A 13,221-nucleotide genomic window follows, 5' to 3' on the forward strand; every position below is an offset into this window, starting at 1 on the left:
CCACTGCACTCCAGTCTGGGCGACAGAGTGAGACTCCAACTCAAAAAAAAAAAAGGCAAATCAAGTACATGTCTCCTCCCCTCTGAGCGCCAAGGGCTTCCCACCATGAGAATGAAACCTCAACTCCACAGCCCACTCCACAGCCCACAGGGCCTGCACACTGGTCCTAGCCAGCCTCCCCAGCATCCCCTGGTCACTCATTCTGAGACCAAGAGCTTTCTTTCTGTCCAAGGTTGGTCAAGCTTGTTCCCTCAGCAGGCCTGGTATTTGCAGCCCCCTCTGCAGGTATGCTTCCTCCAGAGTCATCCTACATTGCCTCCTCCCTCCATTTAGAGCCTGACTTCTCACCTCCTCAGAGAAGTCTTCCCTGACCGCCTTATCTTAAACCAGCCCCTCCACCATTCCCCTGGGCTCTGCTTTTCTCAGTGGCCCTTGTCACCCTGCGACATGAGCTATGGCTTATCAGCTTTCCATCTCCTGACTGGAATCTAGTCTCCATGGGGCAAGGACTCCTCTATCTTATCATGCGGTGACCTCTTAGCTGAGGACAGTGTCCAGGACAGAGGAGCCAAATATTAGTTGGTGATGGATGTAAGGCTGAGAGGGAAGAGAAATAAGACAAAAAGACACAGATGGACAAACCCACTGGGCCTGCGATGGGGGATCGCCTGGGACTCAGTCACAGATGGAATCCTCCTTCCCACACCTATCTTCCATGTGGCCCCAGGTTGGCCAGTCACCATCTCTGATGCCTCCTTCACAGGGTCATGTTAAACCTCTCCTACCAGCGATGGGAGCAGAGCAGGAAATGTTAAAAGATTTTAATTATTACTGAGCTGCTCCAGAAACAACACTGGCCTACACGGGCCACTGCGAATGTTGGCCACATGACAGTGGACTGTTCCTGGCCAGAAGTTCCTGCCATGAAGAGTGAAAATGGAATGGTTACTAGCAGGAGTGAGGGAAGGTAGGCAAGTGCTTGAGAGCCCAGCATGGGAAGAAAGTGTCTGCCCAGGGAAATGGGGCCTCTCCTGGAAGGAGGGCACACCGGAAGTGCTCGTGCCTTGAAGGTGATGATGGGTAGGTGCTGCCTCTCCCATGAGGTGGGCGGGCCTGGCTCCCAGCCTCCCAGGAAGGAGGGGCTCCCTGCACACCCCCCATGCCTGCCTCCCCATCTTCCCCCAGCCATGGTGCTCACTCACTCCACAGGCAAACAGTAGGCATCCCACACTGTGCAGACCCCTGCCCTCTCAGAGCCCTTCCAGAAAGAGAGCAGGTGAGCCAGTGGGTCAAATCCAGATTCCATCGCAAGCCAAAGGTAAGTTCTGCAGACACACACAGAGCAGGCAGGCAACTACGTCTGTGGTCACAGTCAGGGAAGGCCTCACTGAGAAGGGGCGTTTAGGAAGAGACGTGAAGGAGGCGAGGACCTGGGGGGCCGCCGGAGGCCGATGGGGCAGGAGGGTCAGGAGGTAGGAGCCCGGGGGGCACAGGCCCACAGACCTCACACTGGAGTCCTTGGCTTTTACTCTGAGGGATGCAGGGAGATACTGGAGAGTTTGGGGCAGGAAACGAGCTTAGGTTAAAGGTGGCTGAAATTCTCTCTGATGCCCTCCCATTCTGGTTCTGAACCTTTTTAGAATGTAGTAATTGTCCCCACCAACTCAAGACAGGGAAAAAAGAGCCTTAGAGAGAACTCCCCCTCTACCTTACTTCTCATTCCAAAATCAAGCCCTCCCACCCCCCAACACAAAGATCTAAACCAGGAGAGGGAGGACCCAGGTTCAAAGTCACCACTGCCTCCAACTCCTGGGCCTCTGTTTACACTGGCCAAAGCGCTATTCATCTGACATCTGTGGGTGGTGGTTGGAGGAAGTTGGAGGAGATCAGAGAAGGCCAGACTCTCAGCAGGCTGCTGCCCCAAAAGGCCACACTTCCCTGATGGTATCTATCAGCCTGCCAGGTGTGGGCCTTCAGGGCCTCTGCTACCTCGAGGCCAGAGAGGCTGAAGCTGCCTCCGGGGTGGAGCCATCAGGCCCACAGGCCCACAGGAGAAGCCCTGCATGCACAGAAACTCTACCTACTCATGTGTCCCAGTGTGGGGTGTCTCTGGGGACCCATGGCAGCAGGCACCCCCAGGGAGGCAGCATGTGTGTCCTGTGCATCTGCTTACCAGGGGCAGTTGCCACCTTCCAGGCTGAGCCCAAAGACTCCCAGCAAGAACCAGCACCTTGGCCCATGTCTTCCTCTCTGGGACCCCTCACACCTGTCCTGCAACCGCCCCAACCAGTGGCCCCCATGGCCTCACACACCTTCTTCACTGATCCTCCAGCTACCCACGCCAGGCTATCCTCCACACTTTTCCTCTCATCTAGCTCTGTGGACAATACCTCACCCTGTCCATCTCTCAAGGTCCAGCCCACCCTTCTTCCTCCAGGAAGCATTTCCTGACTGCCTCCAGCCCCTTTGCATTTCCCTGTTCTGAGCTCCTGCAGCACTGACTGCTAAGGCCTGATTCTTGCCTGCCTTGGGGAACTCTGCCTTGTGCCAGGAAGCCTGAGGTGGCACCAGGGCAAAGCATCACCGCTTGCTAGCTGCACAAGCTCCTTCACTTCCTTCACTTCCCTCCATCTCCTCTTCTACGAATAAAGATTGCACCTACTTTGCTGGATTGTTGTCTACAGAAGATGAGTATGATCTGGAGATATTCTGCTAGTAAGACACAGAGGCAATGAACACTTGACTGTCCATAAAGGCTGCAGTTGCCTCTAGAGCAAGGGGGCTTCCTGAGGCACTGCTGGGTCTGTTCCGAGCTCCAGCTCTGTGAGGCAGATAGGTCCCAAGCCCTACTGCACAGATGGGCAGACTGAGGCCCAGAACTTTGCCCAATGTCACAGCTACTTTGTGAAAGAGAGATGCTAGGATCTGTGTTCTAAATCCCATATTCTGTCACTTCTCTGTAGAAGTTCAAGGTTTCAGTCCCTCATACCCACATTTCAGATGGGAAAACCAAGCCTACAGGAGAGCCTCCCATAAGTCTGAGAGGAGAGAAGTTGTGGTTTCAGAGGCCTTTTCTAGTCCCCACAGGCTGAGGTGCAGGCCTGGTCCTCGTCACAGGGATTGACACCCCCCAGGGACCTGCAGTTGGGCAACTCACGCAATAGTAGGCATGTAGATGTCGAACTTGGCCAGGAAGCCCGGGAGGCTGAGTGGTTTGTCCATGCAGATGGCTTTCTGCAGCTCCTCTGCTGTGCTAGCTGGGAGGGCGACCCCTCTCTTCCTGGAAACGAAACAATGAGGGTGGGGGAACCAACCCAGGCAGGATCCAACCAGGCCTAACAGGCAGAGTGGAGCAGACTCAGGGGCTCTGGCCTTCTAAGAGGACCACGGCAGGAAACATGGGATCTTTCCACTCAACTCCTCTCATTAGACAGATGGGAAAACAGAGGCCCAGGGCACATCGAACCAGAACCAGAATCCTTCTGGCACCTTCACCACAAGTCAGCAACTCTCAAGGGACAAACAGATTGAAGTCCATTTGTGTGCACACATGCACGTGCACCCGCCTGTGCACACATATACACACACACACCTTCCACATTTCCCGGCAGGCTGATGCCTGGAGACAGGAAAAGCACTAGGACAAGCCCAAGACTTCCTCCTCAGCCCCAGGAGTGGGCAGAGCTAGCCGGTCCTTTGCCCGGTCAGAGGTTATCAGGGCCTATAACTGCAGCATCACAATTCCCGGGGTACAGGCAGGCGCCAGGACGTCCCTGCTCTGTCCTCCATCTGGCCAGCACATCAGAGAGACTTCCTGGGCCCAGCGTGCTGAGAGAGGGCTGGGTGGAGGCTCAGGGTAGGGCCCAGTGAGCCTGTCATCCAGCCGGGAGCCCTCTCCCCCCCGCCCACAGTCCTCTGGCATGAGCCACTGCTTCTCCATCAGCATCTCCGCCTCCATTCTAGGCCCCGGGAAGCAGGGTGCATGCTCAGCATGGCTTCCTCTCTTCCACAAGTGCTCCTGCCTCCTCTTCCCATCCTAGCTCTTTCCCGGCTCATGAGGTCACACTGGGCCTCAGTTTCCCCACTTCTGTGACAAAAGGGACAGCCTAAAGTAGCCTACATTATGAAATGCTTCTAACATAAGGGGCAAAACAAGAGACTAGACAAAAAGCACTCAGGAAACAATGCAGACTACAGACCACTTAAAATGCATCTCCTCAAAGGGATGGGAAGACATTATATCCTGAAAGTAAGGGACTATGCAAATAATAAGAACGAGAACTTGGGGGCTGAGTGCAGTGGCTCACACCTGTAATCCCAGCACTTTGGGAGGCCTAGGTAGGAGGATTGCTTGAGCCCAGGAGCTTGAGACCAGCCTGGGTAACATAATGACACCTCATCTCTACAAAAAAAAAAAATTAGGCATGGTGGCACACACCTGTAGTCCCCACTACTCAGAGGCTGAGGTGAAAGGATGGCTTGAGCCCAGGAGGTTGAAGCTGTGGAGCAATGATCGCTTCACTGCACTCCAGCTTGGACGACAGAGTGAGAGCCTGACTCAAAAACAAAAACAAAAACGAGCACTTGTAAATTTAAAAGTGCACATAACAGCAACAAGCAGGATGCAATACAAGTGGAAGTTAAATGTGAAGAAATCCTCCACAAAGTAGAACAAAAGGCAAGAAGATAAAAATTAGGAGTAGTTACAGCAATTAGAGTAAATCCAGAAGTCTGGGCATCCAGTTATCCACAAAGCAAGAACAGAAAATAGAGAGTAGGAAATCGCCAAAGAAACAGAATTTTGACCAAATGTGTCCCATGACACATAAACACTCTCATTTGTTCCACTCTGCAGCCTACAAAGGAAATCTGGTCTGTGTTTTGCTGGCAAGGGCATCGAAGTCCTTAGAGGGACAGTTCCTGCTCGGTAACACAGGGAATGAAGGAGGGAGGTGGACTCCGACCTTCAAATCCAAGCTTATCTTCCCACCCTGGCTCTCGAGGGCAGGCTTCTTGAGGCTGTGTCACCCACCAAGGTCAAGGAGGACTAGACAGAGCTCCAGGGGCCATCTGAGAACAGAACCTGGCCCCACAAGGAGCCTTGGCTTCTGCAAGTGGCAGGGGGAGCCAGGGCCTAGGAACAACCCCCTTTCCCCTCAGCTTTGGGCCCTGCCGGGAGCTTTCCTGCTTGGTCTGAGCAGCTGCTGGAGGTCACGTCCTGTGTGAGGGACGCTGAGAGTCCCCGTGCTCTGTCTCGCTCGGTCTCCCGTGGGGCCATGTTTGCTCCCTGGCTTCTGCTTGGGTTTCTGTCCAATTTGTTTCCCACACAGCAGCCAGGGGAGCTTTAGAAAAAAGTAAATCATCTCATGCCACTGCCCTGCTTGAAATCCTACATACAGCCCTCCCAGTGCTTCAGGGGAGAGCGGGGCCCCTTCCTAAGCCCCAGTCTGGCACTGCCTTCCACTCTGGCACATCATTGGCACCCACTCCTGCTCTCCACCCTCCTGCCACCCTGGCCTTCAAGTGACCACCTCTGCCTGCCCTTAGCTCCTAGCGAAGGCTCCTTCCTGCCTGGAATTCCCCCCGAACTCCCTCTTCTAACTTTTCTGCTTAAACATCACCTCTCAGAGAGGCCTTCCCTTCTTCTATCTAACTGTGTGTTAAGAATACTTTTCCTCGTGGCTGTTGAGAGAGCCTGGAGAAGAAGAAACTGAAAGGAGAAATACTTAGAAAGCAAAATCATTAGTTTTGGGGGCCTGGCTATCAGAGGAGATGCGGAAGATGGCGGTGTCCATGGGAGGCCCCATCCCCGGCTTGGGCAGCTGGGTAGATGGAGGAGCCGTGGAAGTGTGGGTCCTAGGAGAGAAGATTTAAGGGAGGGGGAAGGTGGCATGGGGTGCCAGCCTTGTAGGGGATGGCCAGACACATAGGTCTGTCTTGGTTACCGCTGTTGGTCCAGTGTCCAGTACATCACGGGCCCACAAAAATGGTGGGGTATAGACAGAGAATTGGAAACTGTGAACCTCTGGAAACTGGGCTGGAAACCATGAAAGGAGATGAGTTCATCTGGGCAGGCATGTGAAAGGCAGAGTCTGTGGGAGAATGGTCAAGGGAGGAGCCCCAGGGGGAGAGGTGAGATCCCAGGAGCTGGAGGAAGACCACTGGGGAGGTCCCACAGAGCTGGTCCAGTGGGCCCCAGGCAAATGTGGTGGCTGAATTTGGCAACGTGGGAGCCGGAGCTTAGCGTCAGCTCCCTGCCTTCTCCCACCAGTTCCCAGAATGACATCCAGAACACAGTAGCTCACAACTGGTCAGACTCTGCAGGGCTGAAGTCACTGGAAACAGCCTTATGAGGGTGACTTTGGGGCAGGCTGGTCAACAGTGGGGGCTCAGCAGGCACCGAGCTTCTGACATCTGGGTGCCAGCACTGCACCAGGGCACTGTTTTCCCACAGGGTCTTTCAGGGATTAGGGGCTGCTGAGGGGCCATGGGGGGCCTGGAAGGTTGATGAACACCAGGGTGACCCCTTGGTGGTACCCTCAGGCACTCATAGGGACTGGGGCTACCAGATGGGCAAGGAAGCATATTCAAAGAGATTAGGGAGCAGGTGTGTATGTAGGGAAGACTTTTAATAATTTAATAACTGAAGCAAGTCTCCAAAGCCCAATGGCCTATGTTTGAACCCCAGCTCTGTGTGACCTTGGACAAGTTGCCCAGGCTCTCTGTGTTTTTTGGGTCTGGTATGTTTGAGAAACATCCAGTGTGGATTAAGCAAGCAGCAGGAGAGAGGTCAGAGAGGTCACGTGGGCTCTGTAGGACTTCAAGGGCAACGTGTGGACTTTGACTTTGACCCTGAGTAAGATGGGAGTATTGGAGGACGTTGGACTGGGGAATGAGCTCAGAACATGTTCCAGACACTTGCTCTGATTACAGCACTGGAGGGCCAGTAGATGGGAAGGCCCGGTCAGGAGGCTGTAGTGCAAGCGAGGAACGGTACGGCCCAGACCAGGGTGGTCGCAGGAGGAGAGAGTGGCTACACTCAGAATGAGCCTTGGAAGAAGAGCTGCAGGGTCATAAAGGAGTAAGATCAGAGAAGCCCCTGGGGCTGAAGGAAGCAGAAACAGGCCAGACCAGTGTCAACAGAGGCAAGCTGAGGCAAGCTGAGTCCCCCGAGACTTGACCTCTGGCTACCTGGTAAGTGCTCTGTGGCTTATCTCCATGGCTTATCTTCACCCGGTCTTTGCCCACATCTAGCCACCAACTACACCCACAGGCTCCTAATGAGGTCCTGAGCAGGGCACGAGATAAGATCTAATTGGTGCCCATTAAGGGTCATGAGCACATGGCAGGTGTGCCAGGTGAGGTGGAGGGAAGCGGAAAGGGGCTGTTGGTGAGGGCGACTGGTCTGATGTTCTCTCTTCACCTGGGGGCTCTGGCAAGGGGGTGTGGCCGGCACATGCTGGAGTTTGACCCGGAGTCCTCAGACCTCACCCTGGTCTGAGCCACCCCTGTCCCTCACTTGCACTAAGGACCAGAGGCCCGTGGCAGTCGTTGGCGGCACAACACGGGGAAAGGCCAGGCACAGATAAGCCAAGAGGCCTCACCCCACGTAGCCAGAGCTGTGAGGGTCTAATAGTAATAGTATTATGATTAAGTAATGTTTATGAGGCACTTAATGTGCACGAGGCCCTGAGCTAAGCATTTTCCATGCCGTACTTCCCCTAAAGCTCTCACTGGCAGGGGTCAGGACTAGGGGCATGGACTGGGGCCCAGACCATCTGGGTCCAAACCTCGACTTACTAGGCAAGTTGCTTCACCTCTCATGGCTCATCTGTAAATTTGGGGCAGTTTCTCCATCTGTAAACTGGGAGCAGTAAGAGTCCCTGCCTCACAAGTTGTGAGAATTCAATCAGTTCACCCAGGTGAAGCACTTAGAGAGGGATTTGGCACATAGTAAATGCCACATGCTTTTGTCATACAGTTAATACAAATTAAACCAATGACAGCTTCCCAGGGCAAACAAGAGGTCGGTGGAGTGTGACAAGGTGGAGAAAAGTGGTTAGCAGGAAGAGACGCCCGAGAGCTAGGGGCAGACTTTCAAGGAGTCCTCTCCTCTCCTCAGGAGCCCTCCTCCTCTTCTTGGGAGCACCCCTCCTTTTCCCGGGAGATTCCATTTTCTCCCAAGGAACCCTCTTCTCTCTGAGGAGCCTCCTTTTTCTCCCCAGGAGCCCCGTTCTCTCCCCAGGAGCCCCCCTTTTCTCCGAGAAGCACTCATTCACTCCTGAGGCCAGCTGAGGGGATTCTAGTTTATGGAGCCGAATTTAGAGCTGAACTTCTTAAGACCATGAGGAAGAGGCTGAGTCCTTCCAGCTCCAAAAAAGAGGCATGCTGGGCAACATGCAAAGGTCCCGGGCCTGCAGTGGCAGGGGTAGGGGAGAGAGGCCCCATCTGCCAGCTCAGCTGAGGAGGAAGGCCACATTCTTACACACAATCTACAGGGACCAAGGCCCAGAGAGGAAATACTGCGGCCAGGTTTGAATCCAGACCCACTGGCCTCCAAAGTCCCTGTCCTTAAATGCAGTTCCCAAGAGAAGGGCTACCATGAGCTCTTGAGGCCTGGGGAAGAGGGCACAAGTCTTTCTCACGGGGGTTGAGGGAACAGGAGGTTGTCTGACCCACTAGCATCCATCAGGGCTGAGGCGGACATGTGTACCAAATGCAGGGATCTGGGCCCAGGGAGGAGAGTTGCTTTCCCATGATTCCTAGCGGGTTACTAGCATGCGATGCAGCAAGCATGGGGTCCAGGCAGCCCAGGGTTCAACTGATCACATGACCTTGAACAGCTGTCTTCCCTGAGCCCACTATTCCCTCAGTAAAGTGGGGACAGTGTGTCCTCCTCCAGGGGTGGAGGGATGACATGGTGGTCACTGTCTCACCCAGCACTAGGAGAGGCTTGGCGGGTGCCAACTTCTTCCCGTGGACAAGCACACCACCTCAACCAGATCAGAAGACGGGGCAGATTCAGCCCTGGTGACTGCTTTCACTCGTGTGTGTGCATGTGTGTGTCTGTGTGTGTGTGTCTCTGCATGTCCATTTGTGTATCTGTGTCTGCATGTGTGTCTGTGTGCGTGTTCATATGTGTGCCTGTGTCTGTTTCTGTGCATGTGTTATCTGTGTGTGTTCATGTGTCTGTGTCCATGTGTGTGCATGTGTGTTGTCTGTGTGCGCATGTGTGTACGTGTATGTCTGTGTCTGTGTTTATGTGTGTCTCCATGTGTGTCTGCCTGTGCATGTGTCTATGTGTATCTGTGTGTCTCTATGTCTGTGTGTGTCTGTGTCTATGTGTGTGTCTCTATGTGTGTGTATATCTGTGTAACTGTGTCTGCCTGTGTGTATCTCTATGTCTGTGTGTGTGTGTGTGTGTGCCGGTGCCTGTGCCTGTGTGTGTGTGGCAGGAAGCTCAGGCCTGTCTCACCTGACAACAGCAGGACAAGAGTCAAGACCCAGAAGGCCCAGGGTGAGACTGTGTGTCTCTAGCTCAGCGCTAAGGCCCCCAAATCCCCATAAACCACCTTTTGGCTGGGGGCTGGCCTGCTTCCCACAGGGACATTGCAGTGTCCTTGCAATCCTCCAGGGGCCTCTGGCTGGTGCTGTGGAGCCTGCCCAGATCCCAGAAGGGGGGCTGTTAGCCATGGACTTACCTGCCATAGTACAAGATGGTTTCAGGCCTGATGGCTCCATCTAGGTGGACATGCAGTTCCACCTGCAATGGAAAGAGAGGAGAGACAGAGACAGAGACAGAGAGACAAAGAGAGAGGGAGGGAGGGAGAGAAGCGGGGGAGAGAGAGAGAGAGAGAGAGAGAGAGAGAGAGAGAGAGAGAGAGAGAGACCTGTGAGTGCCTGTAGGACCTATTGGAGGTTAATGCTGGCATTAATCATGATAGGAAGTCCTAGGCCCGAGCCACCATGCGGCCTCCTATGCTCAGCCAACTCACTAAATAAAAGTCCAACTTTATCACAAAGGCTTGACCACAGTCTTCCTGAGCTGGTGAATATCCATAACACAGTTCAGAAGTCAGGCTCTACTTTCTTTTTTTTTTTTAATCATATAAGTTTTTTTATTTTTATTTTAAAGACATAGGGTACAATTCAGGGTTAGGTATACAAATGTTCATTATGCAGGTACCCTTGTTGATGAGGTGTGCCCCCCCATCCCCTGGCAGTTTCTTACCACTGCCTATCCTACTCCTTCTCTCCTGACAGTTTCCCACTACTGCCAATCCTTTTCTATAAGGGGATATTATGATTGTTGTATTACGATAGTTGTTCAAGTTTCTCTTATGAATGAGAATATATGATACTCTGTTGCTTCTGTGATAGGTCACTCAGTATTATACCCTCTAAGTCCATCCAAGATGCTGCGAAGTTCATAATTTTGTCCTTCTTTATGGCTGTGTAATATTCCATCAAGTATGTATACCACACTTTTTTTTGGTCTAATCCTCTTTCGAGGTGCAGCATGGTTGGTTTTATGTTTTTACTATTGTGAACAATGCTGCAATAAACATACATATGCAGGAATCTTTTTCATAGAGTGATTTGAGTTCCTCCGGGTATATTCCCAGTAGGGGGATTGCAGGGTCACATGAAAGGTTGATTTTTAGATCTTTTAGGAATTGCCTCACTGTTTTCCACAGAGGCTATGCTAGTTTACACTCCCACCAACACTTTCAAAAGCAGGTGTTACTCAAGCATAGCTTATCAGGAATCAGTATTCAGCAACACAAGATCTTTCTAGATAAGTACTCTAGAAAGTACTAGATATTTGATCATCTTTCAGTTCATCTCTGTGCTCAGCCTTGTGTGTGACTCTTTGCACACAAAACCAAGTTTAAGATCAGGGGTTTTGAAGACAGCTCATCTGGTTTGACTCCCAACTCTGCCCCTTCTCTGGCTGTGTGACCCCAAACAAGATACTTGATATCTCTGAGCCTCAGTTTTCTCAACTGAAAAACAATGGGATATTATGCTTCCCTGTCCAAAAACAATTATAAGGATTAAAAGAAAACAGTGTAGGTAGGCATGCTTAGCCAAGAGAAACAGACCCTGCCTCTCTGCCAGGAGGTTTAAGAGACCAATAGCAGGTGCTGGGAGATAGCGGGAAAAGGGACTTTGCCACGTGTCTGTTCCAGGTGACAAAGGAAGCCTTCCCAGCACGGCCTTAGGAGATCCAGAAAGCTCACAGCTGACTTCTCCAGGGTGGTGCCTTCTGTGGAACTTGGAAAACTGGATAAGAAAGATGGCTGCCCTTGGTTGGGCACAGTAGCCCACACCTGTAATCCCAGCATTTTGGGAGGCTGAGTCAGGAGGATTGCTTGAGCCCAGAAATTTTAGACCAACCTAGGCAACATAGCAAAACCTCATCTCTACAAAAACTCAAAAATTTAGCCACACCTATAGTCCCAGCTATTCCAAAGCTGAGAAAAAAGGATTGCCTGAGCCCAGGAGGTCAAGGCTGAAGTGAACTGTGATTGTGCCACTATACTCCAGCCTGAGTGATAGAGTGAGATCTCATTTCCAAAAAATAAAAATAAAATGAGAAAGTTGGCTGCCTTGGGCAGGGTGTGGAGGAGCCAAGAGCATTCTAGATGTGCATGAGAGCTGCCTCCTACAGAAGAAACCCGATCCAGCCACAGAGGCCATGGAACAGAGACCAGAGGTCCTATCAGTGGGACCTCAGAGAAACCAGATCTCTTCTGAGGTCATTCAGCTGGCAAAGGACAGATGCTGCTCACACCCAGGCTCAGGTTCAACTTAGTTGTTGGTTCCCTGACAAAATGAGTCTATGCCCCTCAGCTGAATGATTATTGGGTACCAAAATATGCTCAGCATTGGAAATACTAAAGTCCACAGCTCAGGGAACTGCCAACTAGCTGTGTGACCTCAGACAAGGGACCTCATCTCTCTGAGCCTCTGGTGTCTTATCCCTAACCCTCACAGGGCGGTGGAGTGGGTCTAGCTAGAGAGGCTGGATTGCACTGTGGTCAGAGCATCCTGCAGTTAAGCTGGAATCCTGGCTCATCCACTCACTCCTTCCTATGCCTCAGCGTCCTCATCTGACAAAATGGGGAGAACCCCGTGTCTTTCTCCTAGGGCTTCCTGAGGGTTAGCCACCGTGATGCATATGGAACTCCTGGCACATAGCAAATGCTAAATGTGTCAACTAAGAGTCAATAAAAGGCCACACTCCACTAGGCACCAGAAATGGTGAACGCGAGGGACCCAGTCTCATTCCTGTGGTGCACAGTCCAGCAAGGGGAAGGGTGTCAAGCTAATGTCACATTGATGATGTACAGTCACAAACCATGTACCTCCTTGGGAAGCACAAACGGTCCCACAGAAGAGACTGGTGGCCCCCACCAAGCTGTCTACATCCTAGTTCCCCAGAGCCTATAAATAAGGACCTTATATGCTAAAAGATGTGACTATTGCTGGGTGCAGTGACTCACCCCTGTAATCCCAGCATTGGGGAGGTAGAGGTGAAAGAATGGCCTGAACCCACAGGTTCAAGACCAGCCTGGGCAACTTGGCAAGACCTCATCTCTATAATAAATCAAAAAAATTAGCCAGGCATGGTGGCATGTCCCTGTAGTTCCGGCTACTTGGAAGGCTGAGGTGGAAGGATCACCTGAACCCAGCAGCTCGAGGCTGCAGTGACTGTGATTTTGCCACTGAACTCCAGTTTGTGTGATAGATTGAGACTCCAACTCAAAAAAAAAAAAGTGACTATTAAAAATCTTGGGGAAGCCGGGCTCGGTGGCTCAACCTATAATCCCGTGCTTTGGGAGGCTGAGGTGAGTGGATTGCCTGAGCCTGCGGGTTCGAGACCTGCCTGGGCAACTTGGCGAGACCTCATCTCTACAATAAATTAAAAAAAATTAGCCGGGTAGCCGGGCTCGGTGGCTCAGCCTGTAATCCCGCGCCTTTGGGAGGCTGAGGTGAGTGGATTGCCTGAGCCCGTGGGTTCGAGACCCACCTGGGCAGGCGAGACCTCATCTCTACAATAAATCAAAAATCAGCCGGGCATGGTAGCGCATGCCTATAATTCCGGCTACTTGGAAGGCTGAGGCGGAAGGATCGCCGGAGCCCAGCAGGTCGAGGCTGCGGTGGCCGGGAGCGGCCGCTGCCCTCCAGCCTGCGCGACAGAGTGAGACTCCAACT

The 13,221-nt window shown here is 52.4% G+C and overlaps 1 protein-coding gene across 1 annotated transcript in view; it reads right to left on the minus strand.

Annotated features, from left to right (window-relative positions):
- ADA (adenosine deaminase) overlaps nt 1-13,221 on the minus strand; it is a 31,812-nt gene that overhangs the window by 7,416 nt on the left and 11,175 nt on the right. The window contains exons 2-3 of the mRNA XM_008066910.2: nt 9,702-9,763; nt 3,158-3,280 (exon numbers count right to left, since the gene is read on the minus strand). Coding sequence (XP_008065101.1) covers nt 3,158-3,280; nt 9,702-9,763 — 185 coding nt within the window. The remainder of the gene's footprint in view (nt 1-3,157; nt 3,281-9,701; nt 9,764-13,221) is intronic.

The sequence above is a fragment of the Carlito syrichta genome, unplaced genomic scaffold (genome assembly GCF_000164805.1).
Source record: "Carlito syrichta isolate Samal-C Ts95f unplaced genomic scaffold, Tarsius_syrichta-2.0.1 Scaffold309195, whole genome shotgun sequence".
In the NCBI taxonomy this organism is placed as follows: domain Eukaryota; kingdom Metazoa; phylum Chordata; class Mammalia; order Primates; family Tarsiidae; genus Carlito; species Carlito syrichta.